This window comes from Salmo salar, chromosome ssa19, assembly GCF_905237065.1.
Source record: "Salmo salar chromosome ssa19, Ssal_v3.1, whole genome shotgun sequence".
In the NCBI taxonomy this organism is placed as follows: Eukaryota; Metazoa; Chordata; class Actinopteri; order Salmoniformes; family Salmonidae; genus Salmo; species Salmo salar.
Window position 1 is genome coordinate 34,658,424 of NC_059460.1, and position 20,677 is coordinate 34,679,100.

The 20,677-nt window shown below is 41.9% G+C and overlaps 1 protein-coding gene across 2 annotated transcripts in view; it reads left to right on the forward strand.

Moving 5' to 3' along the window:
• egln1a (egl-9 family hypoxia-inducible factor 1a) overlaps nt 1-20,677 on the forward strand; it is a 217,595-nt gene that overhangs the window by 143,624 nt on the left and 53,294 nt on the right. For both annotated transcript variants that reach the window (XM_045702244.1, XM_045702243.1), the window contains one exon: nt 14,887-15,023. In XM_045702244.1, the coding sequence (XP_045558200.1) occupies nt 14,887-15,023 (137 nt within the window). The remainder of the gene's footprint in view (nt 1-14,886; nt 15,024-20,677) is intronic.

Here is a 20,677-nt window from a genome sequence, read left to right on the forward strand (position 1 = left end):
TCTGGATCTGTTGTTTGTAGTCTGGTGTCTGGTGTTTCTGGATCTGTAGTTTGTAGTCGTGTTTCTGGATCTGTAGTTTGTAGTCTGGTGTTTCTGGATCTGTGGTTTGTAGTCTGGTGTTTCTGGATCTGTAGTTTGTAGTCTGTGGTGTCTGGTGTTTCTGGATCTGTAGTTTGTAGGCTGGTGTTTCTGGATCTGTAGTTTGTAGTCTGGTGTTTCTGGATCTGTAGTTTGTAGTCTGGTGTCTAATGTTTCTGGATCTGTAGTTTGTAGTCTGGTGTTTCCGGATCTGTAGTTTGTAGTCTGTGGTGTCTCTGGTGTTTCTGGGTCTGTAGTCTGTGGTGTCTCTGGTGTTTCTGGGTCTGTAGTTTGTAGTCTGGTGTTTCTGGATCTGTAGTTTGTAGTCTGGTGTTTCTGGATCTGTAGTTTGTAGTCTGTGGTGTCTCTGGTGTTTCTGGGTCTGTAGTTTGTAGTCTGGTGTCTGGTGTTTCTGGATCTGTAGTTTGTAGTCTGTGGTGTCTGGTGTTTCTGGATCTGTAGTTTGTAGTCTGGTGTTTCTGGATCTTTTGTTTGTAGTCTGGATTTTCTGGGTCTGTAGTTTGTAGTCTGTGGTGTCTGGTGTTTCTGGATCTGTAGTTTGTAGTCTGGTGTTTCTGGATCTGTAGTTTGTAGTCTGGTGTGTGGTGTTTCTGGATCTGTAGTTTGTAGTCTGGTGTTTCTGGATCTGTAGTTTGTAGTCTGTCGTGTCTCTGGTGTTTCTGGGTCTGTAGTCTGTGGTGTCTCTGGTGTTTCTGGGTCTGTAGTTTGTAGTCTGGTGTTTCTGGATCTGTAGTTTGTAGTCTGGTGTCTGGTGTTTCTGGATCTGTTGTTTGTAGTCTGGTGTCTGGTGTTTCTGGATCTGTAGTTTGTAGTCGTGTTTCTGGATCTGTAGTTTGTAGTCTGGTGTTTCTGGATCTGTAGTTTGTAGTCTGGTGTTTCTGGATCTGTAGTTTGTAGTCTCGTGTTTCTGGATCTGTAGTTTGTAGTCTGTGGTGTCTCTGGTGTTTCTGGGTCTGTAGTTTGTAGTCTGGTGTTTCTGGGTCTGTAGTCTGTGGTGTCTCTGGTGTTTTTCGATCTATAGTTTGTAGTCTGGTGTCTGGTGTTTCTGGATCTGTAGTTTGTAGTCTGTGGTGTCTCTGGCGTTTCTGGATCTGTAGTTTGTAGTCTGGTGTTTCTGGATCTGTAGTTTGTAGTCTGGTGTTTCTGGATCTGTAGTTTGTAGTCTGGTGTGTCTGGATCTGTAGTTTGTAGTCTCGTGTTTCTGGATCTGTAGTTTGTAGTCTGGTGTTTCTGGATCTGTAGTTTGTAGTCTGGTGTGTCTGGATCTGTAGTTTGTAGTCTGGTGTTTCTGGGTCTGTAGTTTGTAGTCTGGTGTTTCTGGATCTGTAGTTTGTAGTCTGGTGTCTGGTGTTTCTGGATCTGTAGTTTGTAGTCTGGTGTCTGGTGTTTCTGGATCTGTAGTTTGTAGTCATGTTTCTGGATCTGTAGTTTGTAGTCTGGCGTTTCTGGATCTGTAGTTTGTAATCTGGGGTTTCTGGATCTGTAGTTTGTAGTCTGGCGTTTCTGGATCTGTAGTTTGTAGTCTGGTGTGTCTGGATCTGTAGTTTGTAGTCTGGCGTTTCTGGATCTGTAGTTTGTAGTCTGGGGTTTCTGGATCTGTAGTTTGTAGTCTGGTGTTTCTGGATCTGTTGTTTGTAGTCTGGTGTCTGGTGTTTCTGGATCTGTAGTTTGTAGTCGTGTTTCTGGATCTGTAGTTTGTAGTCTGGTGTTTCTGGATCTGTAGTTTGTAGTCTGGTGTTTCTGGATCTGTAGTTTGTAGTCTTGTGTGTCTGGATCTGTAGTTTGTAGTCTCGTGTTTCTGGATCTGTAGTTTGTAGTCTGTGGTGTCTCTGGTGTTTCTGGGTCTGTAGTTTGTAGTCTGGTGTTTCTGGGTCTGTAGTCTGTGGTGTCTCTGGTGTTTTTCGATCTATAGTTTGTAGTCTGGTGTCTGGTGTTTCTGGATCTGTAGTTTGTAGTCTGTGGTGTCTCTGGCGTTTCTGGATCTGTAGTTTGTAGTCTGGTGTTTCTGGATCTGTAGTTTGTAGTCTGGTGTTTCTGGATCTGTAGTTTGTAGTCTGGTGTGTCTGGATCTGTAGTTTGTAGTCTGGTGTTTCTGGATCTGTAGTTTGTAGTCTGGTGTTTCTGGATCTGTAGTTTGTAGTCTGGTGTGTCTGGATCTGTAGTTTGTAGTCTGGTGTTTCTGGGTCTGTAGTTTGTAGTCTGGTGTTTCTGGATCTGTAGTTTGTAGTCTGGTGTCTGGTGTTTCTGGATCTGTAGTTTGTAGTCTGGCTTCTGGTGTTTCTGGATCTGTAGTTTGTAGTCATGTTTCTGGATCTGTAGTTTGTAGTCTGGCGTTTCTGGATCTGTAGTTTGTAGTCTGGGGTTTCTGGATCTGTAGTTTGTAGTCTGGCGTTTCTGGATCTGTAGTTTGTAGTCTGGTGTGTCTGGATCTGTAGTTTGTAGTCTGCTGTTTCTGGGTCTGTAGTTTGTAGTCTGTGGTGTCTGGTGTTTTTGGGTCTGTAGTTTGTAGTCTGTGGTGTCTCTGGTGTTTCTGGGTCTGTAGTTTGTAGTCTGGTGTTTCTGGATCTGTAGTTTGTAGTCTGGTGTTTCTGGGTCTGTAGTTTGTAGTCTGTGGTGTCTCTGGTGTTTCTGGATCTGTAGTTTGTAGTCTGGTGTTTCTGGATCTGTGGTTTGTAGTCTGGTGTTTCTGGATCTGTAGTTTGTAGTCTGTGGTGTCTGGTGTTTCTGGATCTGTAGTTTGTAGTCTGGATTTTCTGGGTCTGTAGTTTGTAGTCTGTGGTGTCTGGTGTTTCTGGATCTGTAGTTTGTAGTCTGGTGTTTCTGGATCTGTAGTTTGTAGTCTGGTGTGTGGTGTTTCTGGATCTGTAGTTTGTAGTCTGGTGTTTCTGGATCTGTAGTTTGTAGTCTGTCGTGTCTCTGGTGTTTCTGGGTCTGTAGTCTGTGGTGTCTCTGGTGTTTCTGGGTCTGTAGTTTGTAGTCTGGTGTTTCTGGATCTGTAGTTTGTAGTCTGGTGTCTGGTGTTTCTGGATCTGTTGTTTGTAGTCTGGTGTCTGGTGTTTCTGGATCTGTAGTTTGTAGTCGTGTTTCTGGATCTGTAGTTTGTAGTCTGGTGTTTCTGGATCTGTAGTTTGTAGTCTGGTGTTTCTGGATCTGTAGTTTGTAGTCTCGTGTTTCTGGATCTGTAGTTTGTAGTCTCGTGTTTCTGGATCTGTAGTTTGTAGTCTGTGGTGTCTCTGGTGTTTCTGGGTCTGTAGTTTGTAGTCTGGTGTTTCTGGGTCTGTAGTCTGTGGTGTCTCTGGTGTTTTTCGATCTATAGTTTGTAGTCTGGTGTCTGGTGTTTCTGGATCTGTAGTTTGTAGTCTGTGGTGTCTCTGGCGTTTCTGGATCTGTAGTTTGTAGTCTGGTGTTTCTGGATCTGTAGTTTGTAGTCTGGTGTTTCTGGATCTGTAGTTTGTAGTCTGGTGTGTCTGGATCTGTAGTTTGTAGTCTGGTGTTTCTGGATCTGTAGTTTGTAGTCTGGTGTTTCTGGATCTGTAGTTTGTAGTCTGGTGTGTCTGGATCTGTAGTTTGTAGTCTGGTGTTTCTGGGTCTGTAGTTTGTAGTCTGGTGTTTCTGGATCTGTAGTTTGTAGTCTGGTGTCTGGTGTTTCTGGATCTGTAGTTTGTAGTCTGGTGTCTGGTGTTTCTGGATCTGTAGTTTGTAGTCATGTTTCTGGATCTGTAGTTTGTAGTCTGGCGTTTCTGGATCTGTAGTTTGTAGTCTGGGGTTTCTGGATCTGTAGTTTGTAGTCTGGCGTTTCTGGATCTGTAGTTTGTAGTCTGGTGTGTCTGGATCTGTAGTTTGTAGTCTGCTGTTTCTGGGTCTGTAGTTTGTAGTCTGTGGTGTCTCTGGTGTTTTTGGGTCTGTAGTTTGTAGTCTGTGGTGTCTCTGGCGTTTCTGGATCTGTAGTTTGTAGTCTGGTGTTTCTGGATCTGAAGTTTGTAGTCTAGTGTTTCTGGATCTGTAGTTTGTAGTCTGGTGTGTCTGGATCTGTAGTTTTTAGTCTGGTGTTTCTGGATCTGTAGTTTGTAGTCTGTGGTGTCTCTGGTGTTTCTGGGTCTGTAGTCTGTGGTGTCTCTGGTGTTTCTGGGTCTGTAGTTTGTAGTCTGGTGTTTCTGGATCTGTAGTTTGTAGTCTGGTGTCTGGTGTTTCTGGATCTGTAGTTTGTAGTCATGTTTCTGGATCTGTAGTTTGTAGTCTGTGGTGTCTCTGGTGTTTCTGGGTCTGTAGTTTGTAATCTGTTTTGTCTCTGGTGTTTCTGTGTCTGTAGTTTGTAGTCTGGTGTCTGGTGTTTCTGGATCTGTAGTTTGTAGTCTGTGGTGTCTCTGGTGTTTCTGGGTCTGTAGTTTGTAGTCTGTGGTGTCTCTGGTGTTTCTGGATCTATAGTTCGTAGTCGTGTTTCTGGATCTGTAGTTTGTAGTCTGGCGTTTCTGGATCTGTAGTTGGTAGTCTGGTGTTTCTGGATCTGTAGTCTGGTGTTTCTGGATCTGTAGTTTGTAGTCTGGTGTGTCTGGATCTGTAGTTTGTAGTCTGGTGTTTCTGGGTCTGTAGTTTGTAGTCTGTGGTGTCTCTGGTGTTTCTGGGTCTGTAGTTTGTAGTCTGGTGTTTCTGGATCTGTAGTTTGTAGTCTGGTGTTTCTGGATCTGTAGTTTGTAGTCTGTGGTGTCTCTGGTGTTTCTGGGTCTGTAGTTTGTAGTCTGTGGTGTCTGGTGTTTCCGGATCTGTAGTTTGTAGTCTGGTGTTTCTGGATCTGTGGTTTGTAGTCTGGTGTTTCTGGATCTGTAGTTTGTAGTCTGTGGTGTCTGGTGTTTCTGGATCTGTAGTTTGTAGGCTGGTGTTTCTGGATCTGTAGTTTGTAGTCTGGTGTTTCTGGATCTGTAGTTTGTAGTCTGGTGTCTAATGTTTCTGGATCTGTAGTTTGTAGTCTGGTGTTTCCGGATCTGTAGTTTGTAGTCTGTGGTGTCTCTGGTGTTTCTGGGTCTGTAGTCTGTGGTGTCTCTGGTGTTTCTGGGTCTGTAGTTTGTAGTCTGGTGTTTCTGGATCTGTAGTTTGTAGTCTGGTGTTTCTGGATCTGTAGTTTGTAGTCTGTGGTGTCTCTGGTGTTTCTGGGTCTGTAGTTTGTAGTCTGGTGTCTGGTGTTTCTGGATCTGTAGTTTGTAGTCTGTGGTGTCTGGTGTTTCTGGATCTGTAGTTTGTAGTCTGGTGTTTCTGGATCTTTTGTTTGTAGTCTGGATTTTCTGGGTCTGTAGTTTGTAGTCTGTGGTGTCTGGTGTTTCTGGATCTGTAGTTTGTAGTCTGGTGTTTCTGGATCTGTAGTTTGTAGTCTGGTGTGTGGTGTTTCTAGATCTGTAGTTTGTAGTCTGGTGTTTCTGGATCTGTAGTTTGTAGTCTGTCGTGTCTCTGGTGTTTCTGGGTCTGTAGTCTGTGGTGTCTCTGGTGTTTCTGGGTCTGTAGTTTGTAGTCTGGTGTTTCTGGATCTGTAGTTTGTAGTCTGGTGTCTGGTGTTTCTGGATCTGTTGTTTGTAGTCTGGTGTCTGGTGTTTCTGGATCTGTAGTTTGTAGTCGTGTTTCTGGATCTGTAGTTTGTAGTCTGGTGTTTCTGGATCTGTAGTTTGTAGTCTGGTGTTTCTGGATCTGTAGTTTGTAGTCTCGTGTTTCTGGATCTGTAGTTTGTAGTCTGTGGTGTCTCTGGTGTTTCTGGGTCTGTAGTTTGTAGTCTGGTGTTTCTGGGTCTGTAGTCTGTGGTGTCTCTGGTGTTTTTCGATCTATAGTTTGTAGTCTGGTGTCTGGTGTTTCTGGATCTGTAGTTTGTAGTCTGTGGTGTCTCTGGCGTTTCTGGATCTGTAGTTTGTAGTATGGTGTTTCTGGATCTGTAGTTTGTAGTCTGGTGTTTCTGGATCTGTAGTTTGTAGTCTGGTGTGTCTGGATCTGTAGTTTGTAGTCTCGTGTTTCTGGATCTGTAGTTTGTAGTCTGGTGTTTCTGGATCTGTAGTTTGTAGTCTGGTGTGTCTGGATCTGTAGTTTGTAGTCTGGTGTTTCTGGGTCTGTAGTTTGTAGTCTGGTGTTTCTGGATCTGTAGTTTGTAGTCTGGTGTCTGGTGTTTCTGGATCTGTAGTTTGTAGTCTGGTGTCTGGTGTTTCTGGATCTGTAGTTTGTAGTCATGTTTCTGGATCTGTAGTTTGTAGTCTGGCGTTTCTGGATCTGTAGTTTGTAATCTGGGGTTTCTGGATCTGTAGTTTGTAGTCTGGCGTTTCTGGATCTGTAGTTTGTAGTCTGGTGTGTCTGGATCTGTAGTTTGTAGTCTGGCGTTTCTGGATCTGTAGTTTGTAGTCTGGGGTTTCTGGATCTGTAGTTTGTAGTCTGGTGTTTCTGGATCTGTTGTTTGTAGTCTGGTGTCTGGTGTTTCTGGATCTGTAGTTTGTAGTCGTGTTTCTGGATCTGTAGTTTGTAGTCTGGTGTTTCTGGATCTGTAGTTTGTAGTCTGGTGTTTCTGGATCTGTAGTTTGTAGTCTTGTGTGTCTGGATCTGTAGTTTGTAGTCTCGTGTTTCTGGATCTGTAGTTTGTAGTCTGTGGTGTCTCTGGTGTTTCTGGGTCTGTAGTTTGTAGTCTGGTGTTTCTGGGTCTGTAGTCTGTGGTGTCTCTGGTGTTTTTCGATCTATAGTTTGTAGTCTGGTGTCTGGTGTTTCTGGATCTGTAGTTTGTAGTCTGTGGTGTCTCTGGCGTTTCTGGATCTGTAGTTTGTAGTCTGGTGTTTCTGGATCTGTAGTTTGTAGTCTGGTGTTTCTGGATCTGTAGTTTGTAGTCTGGTGTGTCTGGATCTGTAGTTTGTAGTCTGGTGTTTCTGGATCTGTAGTTTGTAGTCTGGTGTTTCTGGATCTGTAGTTTGTAGTCTGGTGTGTCTGGATCTGTAGTTTGTAGTCTGGTGTTTCTGGGTCTGTAGTTTGTAGTCTGGTGTTTCTGGATCTGTAGTTTGTAGTCTGGTGTCTGGTGTTTCTGGATCTGTAGTTTGTAGTCTGGCTTCTGGTGTTTCTGGATCTGTAGTTTGTAGTCATGTTTCTGGATCTGTAGTTTGTAGTCTGGCGTTTCTGGATCTGTAGTTTGTAGTCTGGGGTTTCTGGATCTGTAGTTTGTAGTCTGGCGTTTCTGGATCTGTAGTTTGTAGTCTGGTGTGTCTGGATCTGTAGTTTGTAGTCTGCTGTTTCTGGGTCTGTAGTTTGTAGTCTGTGGTGTCTGGTGTTTTTGGGTCTGTAGTTTGTAGTCTGTGGTGTCTCTGGTGTTTCTGGGTCTGTAGTTTGTAGTCTGGTGTTTCTGGATCTGTAGTTTGTAGTCTGGTGTTTCTGGGTCTGTAGTTTGTAGTCTGTGGTGTCTCTGGTGTTTCTGGATCTGTAGTTTGTAGTCTGGTGTTTCTGGATCTGTGGTTTGTAGTCTGGTGTTTCTGGATCTGTAGTTTGTAGTCTGTGGTGTCTGGTGTTTCTGGATCTGTAGTTTGTAGTCTGGATTTTCTGGGTCTGTAGTTTGTAGTCTGTGGTGTCTGGTGTTTCTGGATCTGTAGTTTGTAGTCTGGTGTTTCTGGATCTGTAGTTTGTAGTCTGGTGTGTGGTGTTTCTGGATCTGTAGTTTGTAGTCTGGTGTTTCTGGATCTGTAGTTTGTAGTCTGTCGTGTCTCTGGTGTTTCTGGGTCTGTAGTCTGTGGTGTCTCTGGTGTTTCTGGGTCTGTAGTTTGTAGTCTGGTGTTTCTGGATCTGTAGTTTGTAGTCTGGTGTCTGGTGTTTCTGGATCTGTTGTTTGTAGTCTGGTGTCTGGTGTTTCTGGATCTGTAGTTTGTAGTCGTGTTTCTGGATCTGTAGTTTGTAGTCTGGTGTTTCTGGATCTGTAGTTTGTAGTCTGGTGTTTCTGGATCTGTAGTTTGTAGTCTCGTGTTTCTGGATCTGTAGTTTGTAGTCTCGTGTTTCTGGATCTGTAGTTTGTAGTCTGTGGTGTCTCTGGTGTTTCTGGGTCTGTAGTTTGTAGTCTGGTGTTTCTGGGTCTGTAGTCTGTGGTGTCTCTGGTGTTTTTCGATCTATAGTTTGTAGTCTGGTGTCTGGTGTTTCTGGATCTGTAGTTTGTAGTCTGTGGTGTCTCTGGCGTTTCTGGATCTGTAGTTTGTAGTCTGGTGTTTCTGGATCTGTAGTTTGTAGTCTGGTGTTTCTGGATCTGTAGTTTGTAGTCTGGTGTGTCTGGATCTGTAGTTTGTAGTCTGGTGTTTCTGGATCTGTAGTTTGTAGTCTGGTGTTTCTGGATCTGTAGTTTGTAGTCTGGTGTGTCTGGATCTGTAGTTTGTAGTCTGGTGTTTCTGGGTCTGTAGTTTGTAGTCTGGTGTTTCTGGATCTGTAGTTTGTAGTCTGGTGTCTGGTGTTTCTGGATCTGTAGTTTGTAGTCTGGTGTCTGGTGTTTCTGGATCTGTAGTTTGTAGTCATGTTTCTGGATCTGTAGTTTGTAGTCTGGCGTTTCTGGATCTGTAGTTTGTAGTCTGGGGTTTCTGGATCTGTAGTTTGTAGTCTGGCGTTTCTGGATCTGTAGTTTGTAGTCTGGTGTGTCTGGATCTGTAGTTTGTAGTCTGCTGTTTCTGGGTCTGTAGTTTGTAGTCTGTGGTGTCTCTGGTGTTTTTGGGTCTGTAGTTTGTAGTCTGTGGTGTCTCTGGCGTTTCTGGATCTGTAGTTTGTAGTCTGGTGTTTCTGGATCTGAAGTTTGTAGTCTAGTGTTTCTGGATCTGTAGTTTGTAGTCTGGTGTGTCTGGATCTGTAGTTTTTAGTCTGGTGTTTCTGGATCTGTAGTTTGTAGTCTGTGGTGTCTCTGGTGTTTCTGGGTCTGTAGTCTGTGGTGTCTCTGGTGTTTCTGGGTCTGTAGTTTGTAGTCTGGTGTTTCTGGATCTGTAGTTTGTAGTCTGGTGTCTGGTGTTTCTGGATCTGTAGTTTGTAGTCATGTTTCTGGATCTGTAGTTTGTAGTCTGTGGTGTCTCTGGTGTTTCTGGGTCTGTAGTTTGTAATCTGTTTTGTCTCTGGTGTTTCTGTGTCTGTAGTTTGTAGTCTGGTGTCTGGTGTTTCTGGATCTGTAGTTTGTAGTCTGTGGTGTCTCTGGTGTTTCTGGGTCTGTAGTTTGTAGTCTGTGGTGTCTCTGGTGTTTCTGGATCTATAGTTCGTAGTCGTGTTTCTGGATCTGTAGTTTGTAGTCTGGCGTTTCTGGATCTGTAGTTGGTAGTCTGGTGTTTCTGGATCTGTAGTCTGGTGTTTCTGGATCTGTAGTTTGTAGTCTGGTGTGTCTGGATCTGTAGTTTGTAGTCTGGTGTTTCTGGGTCTGTAGTTTGTAGTCTGTGGTGTCTCTGGTGTTTCTGGGTCTGTAGTTTGTAGTCTGGTGTTTCTGGATCTGTAGTTTGTAGTCTGGTGTTTCTGGATCTGTAGTTTGTAGTCTGTGGTGTCTCTGGTGTTTCTGGGTCTGTAGTTTGTAGTCTGTGGTGTCTGGTGTTTCCGGATCTGTAGTTTGTAGTCTGGTGTTTCTGGATCTGTGGTTTGTAGTCTGGTGTTTCTGGATCTGTAGTTTGTAGTCTGTGGTGTCTGGTGTTTCTGGATCTGTAGTTTGTAGGCTGGTGTTTCTGGATCTGTAGTTTGTAGTCTGGTGTTTCTGGATCTGTAGTTTGTAGTCTGGTGTCTAATGTTTCTGGATCTGTAGTTTGTAGTCTGGTGTTTCCGGATCTGTAGTTTGTAGTCTGTGGTGTCTCTGGTGTTTCTGGGTCTGTAGTCTGTGGTGTCTCTGGTGTTTCTGGGTCTGTAGTTTGTAGTCTGGTGTTTCTGGATCTGTAGTTTGTAGTCTGGTGTTTCTGGATCTGTAGTTTGTAGTCTGTGGTGTCTCTGGTGTTTCTGGGTCTGTAGTTTGTAGTCTGGTGTCTGGTGTTTCTGGATCTGTAGTTTGTAGTCTGTGGTGTCTGGTGTTTCTGGATCTGTAGTTTGTAGTCTGGTGTTTCTGGATCTGTTGTTTGTAGTCTGGATTTTCTGGGTCTGTAGTTTGTAGTCTGTGGTGTCTGGTGTTTCTGGATCTGTAGTTTGTAGTCTGGTGTTTCTGGATCTGTAGTTTGTAGTCTGTCGTGTCTCTGGTGTTTCTGGGTCTGTAGTCTGTGGTGTCTCTGGTGTTTCTGGGTCTGTAGTTTGTAGTCTGGTGTTTCTGGATCTGTAGTTTGTAGTCTGGTGTCTGGTGTTTCTGGATCTGTTGTTTGTAGTCTGGTGTCTGGTGTTTCTGGATCTGTAGTTTGTAGTCGTGTTTCTGGGTCTGTAGTTTGTAGTCTGGTGTTTCTGGATCTGTAGTTTGTAGTCTGGTGTCTGGTGTTTCTGGATCTGTAGTTTGTAGTCATGTTTCTGGATCTGTAGTTTGTAGTCTGTGGTGTCTCTGGTGTTTCTGGGTCTGTAGTTTGTAATCTGTTTTGTCTCTGGTGTTTCTGTGTCTGTAGTTTGTAGTCTGGTGTCTGGTGTTTCTGGATCTGTAGTTTGTAGTCTGTGGTGTCTCTGGTGTTTCTGGGTCTGTAGTTTGTAGTCTGTGGTGTCTCTGGTGTTTCTGGATCTATAGTTCGTAGTCGTGTTTCTGGATCTGTAGTTTGTAGTCTGGCGTTTCTGGATCTGTAGTTGGTAGTCTGGTGTTTCTGGATCTGTAGTCTGGTGTTTCTGGATCTGTAGTTTGTAGTCTGGTGTGTCTGGATCTGTAGTTTGTAGTCTGGTGTTTCTGGGTCTGTAGTTTGTAGTCTGTGGTGTCTCTGGTGTTTCTGGGTCTGTAGTTTGTAGTCTGGTGTTTCTGGATCTGTAGTTTGTAGTCTGGTGTTTCTGGATCTGTAGTTTGTAGTCTGTGGTGTCTCTGGTGTTTCTGGGTCTGTAGTTTGTAGTCTGGTGTCTGGTGTTTCTGGATCTGTAGTTTGTAGTCTGTGGTGTCTGGTGTTTCCGGATCTGTAGTTTGTAGTCTTGATTTTCTGGATCTGTAGTTTGTAGTCTGTGGTGTCTGGTGTTTCTGGATCTGTAGTTTGTAGTCTGGTGTTTCTGGATCTGTAGTTTGTAGTCTGGTGTTTCTGGGTCTGTAGTTTGTAGTCTGTGGTGTCTCTGGTGTTTCTGGATCTGTAGTTTGTAGTCTGGTGTTTCTGGATCTGTGGTTTGTAGTCTGGTGTTTCTGGATCTGTAGTTTGTAGTCTGTGGTGTCTGGTGTTTCTGGATCTGTAGTTTGTAGGCTGGTGTTTCTGGATCTGTAGTTTGTAGTCTGTTGTTTCTGGATCTGTAGTTTGTAGTCTGGTGTCTAATGTTTCTGGATCTGTAGTTTGTAGTCTGGTGTTTCCGGATCTGTAGTTTGTAGTCTGTGGTGTCTCTGGTGTTTCTGGGTCTGTAGTCTGTGGTGTCTCTGGTGTTTCTGGGTCTGTAGTTTGTAGTCTGGTGTTTCTGGATCTGTAGTTTGTAGTCTGGTGTTTCTGGATCTGTAGTTTGTAGTCTGTGGTGTCTCTGGTGTTTCTGGGTCTGTAGTTTGTAGTCTGGTGTCTGGTGTTTCTGGATCTGTAGTTTGTAGTCTGTGGTGTCTGGTGTTTCTGGATCTGTAGTTTGTAGTCTGGTGTTTCTGGATCTGTTGTTTGTAGTCTGGATTTTCTGGGTCTGTAGTTTGTAGTCTGTGGTGTCTGGTGTTTCTGGATCTGTAGTTTGTAGTCTGGTGTTTCTGGATCTGTAGTTTGTAGTCTGGTGTGTGGTGTTTCTGGATCTGTAGTTTGTAGTCTGGTGTTTCTGGATCTGTAGTTTGTAGTGTCTGGTGTTCTGGGTCTGTGTCGCTCTGGTGTTTCTGGGTCTGTAGTTTGTAGTGTCTCTGGTGTTTCTGGATCTGTAGTTTGTAGTCTGTGGTGTCTCTGGTGTTTCTGGGTCTGTTGTTTGTAGTCTGTGGTGTCTCTGGTGTTTCTGGGTCTGTAGTTTGTAGTCTGGTGTTTCTGGATCTGTAGTTTGTAGTCTGGTGTTTCTGGATCTGTAGTTTGTAGTCTGTCTGGTGTTTCTGGGTCTGTAGTTTGTAGTCGTCTGGTGTTTCTGGATCTGTAGTTTGTAGTCTGTGGTGTCTCTGGTGTTTCTGGATCTGTAGTTTGTAGTCTGGTGTTTCTGGATCTGTTGTTTGTAGTCTGGATTTTCTGGGTCTGTAGTTTGTAGTCTGTGGTGTCTGGTGTTTCTGGATCTGTAGTTTGTAGTCTGGTGTTTCTGGATCTGTAGTTTGTAGTCTGGTGTGTGGTGTTTCTGGATCTGTAGTTTGTAGTCTGGTGTTTCTGGATCTGTAGTTTGTAGTCTGTCGTGTCTCTGGTGTTTCTGGGTCTGTAGTCTGTGGTGTCTCTGGTGTTTCTGGGTCTGTAGTTTGTAGTCTGGTGTTTCTGGATCTGTAGTTTGTAGTCTGGTGTCTGGTGTTTCTGGATCTGTTGTTTGTAGTCTGGTGTCTGGTGTTTCTGGATCTGTAGTTTGTAGTCGTGTTTCTGGATCTGTAGTTTGTAGTCTGGTGTTTCTGGATCTGTAGTTTGTAGTCTGGTGTTTCTGGATCTGTAGTTTGTAGTCTCGTGTTTCTGGATCTGTAGTTTGTAGTCTGTGGTGTCTCTGGTGTTTCTGGGTCTGTAGTTTGTAGTCTGGTGTTTCTGGATCTGTAGTTTGTAGTCTGGTGTTTCTGGATCTGTAGTTTGTAGTCTGGTGTGTCTGGATCTGTAGTTTGTAGTCTGGTGTTTCTGGATCTGTAGTTTGTAGTCTGGTGTTTCTGGATCTGTAGTTTGTAGTCTGGTGTGTCTGGATCTGTAGTTTGTAGTCTGGTGTTTCTGGGTCTGTAGTTTGTAGTCTGGTGTTTCTGGATCTGTAGTTTGTAGTCTGGTGTCTGGTGTTTCTGGATCTGTAGTTTGTAGTCTGGTGTCTGGTGTTTCTGGATCTGTAGTTTGTAGTCATGTTTCTGGATCTGTAGTTTGTAGTCTGGCGTTTCTGGATCTGTAGTTTGTAGTCTGGGGTTTCTGGATCTGTAGTTTGTAGTCTGGCGTTTCTGGATCTGTAGTTTGTAGTCTGGTGTGTCTGGATCTGTAGTTTGTAGTCTGCTGTTTCTGGGTCTGTAGTTTGTAGTCTGTGGTGTCTCTGGTGTTTTTGGGTCTGTAGTTTGTAGTCTGTGGTGTCTCTGGTGTTTCTGGGTCTGTAGTTTGTAGTCTGGTGTTTCTGGATCTGTAGTTTGTAGTCTGGTGTTTCTGGATCTGTAGTTTGTAGTCTGTGGTGTCTCTGGTGTTTCTGGGTCTGTAGTTTGTAGTCTGTGGTGTCTGGTGTTTCTGGATCTGTAGTTTGTAGTCCGGTGTTTCTGGGTCTGTAGTTTGTAGTCTGTGGTGTCTTTGGTGTTTCTGGGTCTGTAGTTTGTAGTCTGTGGTGTCAGGTGTTTCTGGATCTGTAGTTTGTAGTCTGGTGTTTCTGGGTCTGTAGTTTGTAGTCTGGTGTTTCTGGGTCTGTAGTTTGTAGTCTGGTGTTTCTGGGTCTCTAGTTTGTAGTCTGGTGTTTCTGGATCTGTAGTTTGTAGTCTGTGGTGTCTGGTGTTTCTGCATCTGTAGTTTGTAGTCTGTTATGTCTCTGGTGTTTCTGGGTATGTAGTTTGTAGTCTGTGGTGTCTCTGGTGTCTCTGGGTCTCTAGTTTGTAGTCTGTGGTGTCTGGTGTTTCTGTATCAAACTTGAGATCCTATAGATGTGAAAGGTTGACCACCGATCTGTTTCTTGACTCTGCGAGTCCCCGGGTTCCTTTATCCAAAATAACTATTTTCCTGTTAGATTCTTCTTCTGATTGCTCAGCAGGAAAGACCGTTCCCACGCCGCTTCCTATCCACAGCTCTCCTCCCTTAGCCCTCCTCCACTTTGACTGTCCCAAATGGCACCCTATTCCCTAGACTGTCACTTCTTGGTCAACAGTAGTTAATTCTTAAGGGACTAGGGAGCCATTTGGAACACAGGCCCAGAAGGTTGCAACGGTCTTTTTCTTCTATTTTCTAGTTCCATGTTTGTAACTGATTCAACAATAAGTACTTTAAATGGCCTTCTCATCCTTTCAAACAGTTGTTGTTCTCAGTGCTGCTATGATCTATCTGTCTGTTGACCTTGTAGTCAAACCCATTTCTTTCTTAAATAGCTATAGCAGAGTACTAAATACATGTCATCTGTCATTCTATTGTTGTGGTCTGTTCTCACATCTCTGCCTATATTATTCTGTTCTGTTCTAGGAACATGTGGATATTCTGATTGATTGATATGTTCTGTTCTAGGAACATGGGGATATTCTGATTGATATGTTCTGTTCTAGGAACATGTGGATATTCTGATTGATTGATTGATATGTTCTATTCTAGGAACATGTGGTTATTCTGATTGATTGATATGTTCTGTTCTAGGAACATGGGGTGTTCTGATTGATATTTTCTGTTCTAGGAACATGTGGATATTCTGATTGATTGATTGATTGATATGTTCTGTTCTAGGAACATGTGGATATTCTGATTGATTGATTGATTGATTGATATGTTCTGTTCTAGGAACATGTGGATATTCTGATTGATATGTTCTGTTCTAGGAACATGTGGATATTCTGATTGATTGAATGATTGATATGTTCTATTCTAGGAACATGTGGATATTCTGATTGATTGATTGATATGTTCTGTTCTAGGAACATGGGGGTGTTCTGATTGATATGTTTGATTGATTGATTTGTTCTTCCAGGAACATGGGGGTGTTCTGCGTATCTTCCCAGAGGGTAAATCTCAGTTCGCCGACATCGAGCCTAAGTTTGACCGGTTGCTGTTTTTCTGGTCAGACAGACGGAACCCACACGAGGTCCAGCCCGCCCACGCTATCAGGTTAGTCCCTTTCCTGGTCAGGTTAAACTGACGAAAATAACAACCTGGTCAGGTTAAACTGACTAAAATAACAACCTGGTCAGGTTAAACTGAAACTGACTAAAATAACAACTTTCCCACGGGGGGCAGCACAGAAAAAAAATGTATGAAATGTATGCATTCACTACTGTAAGTCGCTCTGGATAAGAGCGTCTGCTAAATGACTAAAATGTAAATGTAAAGGTTAAGCTGACTAAAATAACAATCTGGTCAGATTAAACTGAAACTGACTAAAATAACAACCTGGTCAGGTTAAACTGACCTAAATAACAACCCGATCAGGTTAAACTGGCTAAAATAACAACCTGTTCAGGTTAAACTGACTAAAATAACAACCTGGTCAGGTTAAACTGAAACTGACTAAAATAACAACCCGGTCAGGTTAAACTGACTAAAATAACAACCTGGTCAGGTTAAACTGAAACTGACTAAAATAACAACCCGGTCAGGTTAAACTGAAACTGACTAAAATAACAACTTGGTCAGGTTAATCTGAAACTGACTAAAATAACAACTTGGTCAGGTTAAACTGAAACTGACTAAAATAAAAAACGGTCAGGTTAAACATCTGGGTCATGTTAAACTGGCTAAAATAACAACCTGGTCAGGTTAAACTGACTAAAATAACAACCTGGTCAGGTTAAACTGAAACTGACTAAAATAACAACTGGGTCATGTTAAACTGAAACTGACTAAAATAACAACCCGGTCAGGTTAAACTGAAACTGACTAAAATAACAACTTGGTCAGGTTAAACTGAAACTGACTAAAATAACAACCTGGTCAGGTTAAACTGACTAAAATAACAACCTGGTCAGGTTAAGCTAACTAAAATAACAACCTGGTCAGGTTAAACTAGCTAAAATAACAACCTGGTCAGGTTAAATTGGCTAAAATATCAACCTGGTCAGGTTAAACTGACTAAAATAACAACTTGGTCAGGATAAACTGACCTAAATAACAACCCGGTCAGGTTAAACTGACCTAAATAACAACCCTGTCAGGTTAAACGGGCTAAAATAATAACCTGGTCAGGTTAAATTGGCTAAAATAACGACCTGGTCAGGTTAAACTGACTAAAATAACAACCCGGTCAGGTTAAACTGAAACTGACTAAAATAACAACCCGGTCAGGTTAAACTGAAACTGACTAAAATAACAACTTGGTCAGGTTAAACTGAAACTGACTAAAATAACAACCTGGTCAGGTGAAACTGACCTAAATTACAACCCGGTCAGGTTAAACTGGCTAAAATAACAACCTGGTCAGGTTAAACTGAAACTGACTAAAATAACAACTTGGTCAGGTTAAACTGGCTAAAATAACAACCTGGTCAGGTTAAGCTGACCTAAATAACAACCCTGTCAGGATAAACTGACTATAATAACAACCTGGTCAGGTTAAACTGACTAAAATAACAACCTGGTCAGGTTAAACTGACTAAAATAACAACCTGGTCAGGTTAAACTGAAACTGACTAAAATAACAACCTGGTCAGGTTAAACTGACCTAAATAACAACCCGATCAGGTTAAACTGCTAAAATAACAACCTGTTCAGGTTAAACTGAAACTGACTAAAATAACGACCTGGTCAGGTTAAACTGACCTAAATAACAACCCGGTCAGGTGAAACTGACCTAAATAACAACCCTGTCAGGTTAAACTGGCTACAATAACAACCTGGTCAGGTTAAACTGACTAAAATAACAACTTGGTCAGGATAAACTGACTAAAATAACAACCTGGTCAGGTTAAACTGACTAAAATTATGACCTGGTCAGGTTAAACGTATTAATTAACAACTTGGTCAGGTTAAGTAGACTAAAATAACAACCTGGTCAGGTTAAACTGACTAAAATAACAACCTGGTCAGGTTAAACTGACTAAAATAACAATCTGTTCAGGTTAAACTGACTAAAATAACAACCTGGTCAGGTTAAACTTGCTAAAATAACAACCTGGTCAGGTTGAACTGAAACTGACTAAAATAACAACTGGGTCATGTTAAACTGGCTAAAAGAACAACCTGGTCAGGTTAAACTGACTAAAATAACAACCTGGTCAGGTTAAACTGAAACTGACTAAGATAATACCCTGGTCAGGTTAATCTGACTAAAATAACAACCTGGTCAGGTTAAACTGACTAAAATAACAACCTGGTCAGGTTAAGCTGACCTAACTAACAACCCGGTCAGGTTAAACTGGCTACAATAACAACCTGGTCAGGTTAAACTGACTAAAATAACAACTTGGTCAGGATAAACTGACTAAAATAACAACCTGGTCAGGTTAAACTGACTAAAATAATGACCTGGTCAGGTTAAACGTATTAATTAACAACTTGGTCAGGTTAACCTCTCTAGGCTAGGCGGGACGAATTCGTCCCACCTACGTAACAGCCACGGCTATCCTGTGGCGCGATTTTCAAAACCTTAAAAATCCTATTACTTCAATTTCTCAAACATATGACTATTTTACAGCCATTTAAAGATAAGACTCTCGTTAATCTAACCACACTGTCCGATTTCAAAAAGGCTTTACAACGAAAGCAAAACATTAGATTATGTCAGCAGAGTACCAAGCCAGAAATAATCAGACAACCATTTTTCAAGCCAGCATATAATGTCACCAAAACCCAGAAGACAGCTAAATGCAGCACTCACCTTTGATGATCTTCATCAGATGACAACCCTAGGACATTATGTTATACAATACATGCATGTTTTGTTCAATCAAGTTCATATTTATATCAAAAAACAGCTTTTTACATTAGCATGTGACGTTCAGAACTAGCATACCCCCGCAAACTTCCGGGGAATTCGCTAACATTTTACTAAATTACTCACGATAAACGTTCACAAAAAGCATAACAATTATTTTAAGAATTATAGATACAGACCTCCTCTATGCACTCGATATGTCCGATTTTAAAATAGCTTTTTGGTGAAAGCACATTTTGCAATATTCTAAGTACATAGCCCAGGCATCACGGGCTCGCTATTTAGACACCCGGCAAGTTTAGCACTCACCATAATCATATTTACTATTATAAAAATTTCATTACCTTTTGTTGTCTTCGTCAGAATACACACCCAGGACAGCTACTTCAATAACAAATGTTGGTTTGGTCCAAAATAATCCATCGTTATATCCGAATAGCGGCGTTTTGTTCGATGCGTTCCAGACACTATCCGAAATAGTAAAGAAGTGTCGCGCGCATGGCGCAATTCGTGACAATAAAATTCTAAGTATTCCATGACCGTACTTCGAAGCATGTCAACCGCTGTTTAAAATCAATTTTTACGACATTTTTCTCGTAGAAAAGCGATAATATTCCGACAGGGAATCTCCTTTTCGGCAAACAGAGGAAAAAAATCCCAAAGGCGGGGGCGGTCGGGGTCACGCGCATAAGCTAGTGTCTCTTGATGGGCCACTTGAGAAAGGCGATAATGTGTTTCAGCCTGGGGCTGGAATGACGACATTCTGTTTTTTCCCGGGCTCTGAGCGCCTATGGACGACGTGGGAAGTGTCACGTTAGAGCAGAGATCCTTAGTAAATGATAGAGATGGAAAAGAAGTTCAACAAATGGTCAGACAGGCCACTTCCTGTAAAGGAATCTCTCAGGTTTTGACCTGCCATTTGAGTTCTGTTATACTCACAGACACCATTCAAACAGTTTTAGAAAATTTAGGGTGTTTTCTATCCATATGTAATAAGTATATGCATATTCTAGTTACTGAGTAGGAGTGGTAACCAGATTAAATCGGGTATGTTTTTTATCCAGCCATGTCAATGCTGCCCCCTAGCCCTAACAGGTTAAACTGACTAAAATAACAACCTGGTCAGGTTAAACTGAAACTGACTAAAATAAAAAACGGTCAGGTTAAACTGACTAAAATAACAACCTGGTCAGGTTAAACTGACTAAAATAACAACCTGGTCAGGTTAAGCTAACTAAAATAACAACCTGGTCAGGTTAAACTGGCTAAAATAACAACCTGGTCAGGTTAAATTGGCTAAAATATCAACCTGGTCAGGTTAAACTGACTAAAATAACAACTTGGTCAGGATAAACTGACCTAAATAACAACCCGGTCAGGTTAAACTGACCTAAATAACAACCCTGTCAGGTTAAACGGGCTAAAATAATAACCTGGTCAGGTTAAATTGGCTAAAATAACGACCTGGTCAGGTTAAACTGACTAAAATAACAACCCGGTCAGGTTAAACTGACTAAAATAACAACCTGGTCAGGTTAAACTGAAACTGACTAAAATAACAACCCGGTCAGGTTAAACTGAAACTGACTAAAATAACAACTTGGTCAGGTTAAACTGAAACTGACTAAAATAACAACCTGGTCAGGTTAAACTGACCTAAATTACAACCCGGTCAGGTTAAACTGGCTAAAATAACAACCTGGGCAGGTTAAAATGAAACTGACTAAAATAACAACTTGGTCAGGTTAAACTGGCTAAAATAACAACCTGGTCAGGTTAAGCTGACCTAAATAACAACCCTGTCAGGATAAACTGACTATAAAAACAACCTGGTCAGGTTAAGCTGACTAAAATAACAACCTGGTCAGGTTAAACTGACTAAAATAACAACCTAGTCAGGTTAAACTGACCTAAATAACAACCCGGTCAGGTGAAACTGACCTAAATAACAACCCTGTCAGGTTAAACTGGCTACAATAACAACCTGGTCAGGTTAAACTGACTAAAATAACAACCTGGTCAGGTTAAACTGACTAAAATAACAACTTGGTCAGGATAAACTGACTAAAATAACAACCTGGTCAGGTTAAACTGACTAAAATAATGACTTGGTCAGGTTAAACGTATTAATTAACAACTTGGTCAGGTTAAGTAGACTAAAATAAAAACTTGGTCAGGTTAAACTGACTAAAATAACAACCTGGTCAGGTTAAACTGACTAAAATAACAATCTGTTCAGGTTAAACTGACTAAAATAACAACCTGGTCAGGTTAAACTTGCTAAAATAACAACCTGGTCAGGTTAAACTGAAACTGACTAAAATAACAACTGGGTCATGTTAAACTGGCTAAAGTAACAACCTGGTCAGGTTAAACTGACTAAAATAACAACCTGGTCAGGTTAAACTGAAACTGACTAAAATAATACCCTGGTCAGGTTAATCTGACTAAAATAACAACCTGGTCAGTTTAAACTGACTAAAATAACAACCTGGTCAGGTTAAACTGACTAAAATAACAACCTAGACAGGTTAAACTGAAACTGACTAAAATAACAACCTGGTCAGGTTAAGCTAACTAAAATAACAACCTGGTCAGGTTAAACTGGCTAAAATAACAACCTGGTCAGGTTAAATTGGCTAAAATATCAACCTGGTCAGGTTAAACTGACTAAAATAACAACTTGGTCAGGATAAACTGACCTAAATAACAACCCGGACAGGTTAAACTGACCTAAATAACAACCCTGTCAGGTTAAACGGGCTAAAATAATAACTTGGTCAGGTTAAATTGGCTAAAATAACGACCTGGTCAGGTTAAACTGACTAAAATAACAACCCGGTCAGGTTAAACTGACTAAAATAACAACCTGGTCAGGTTAAACTGAAACTGA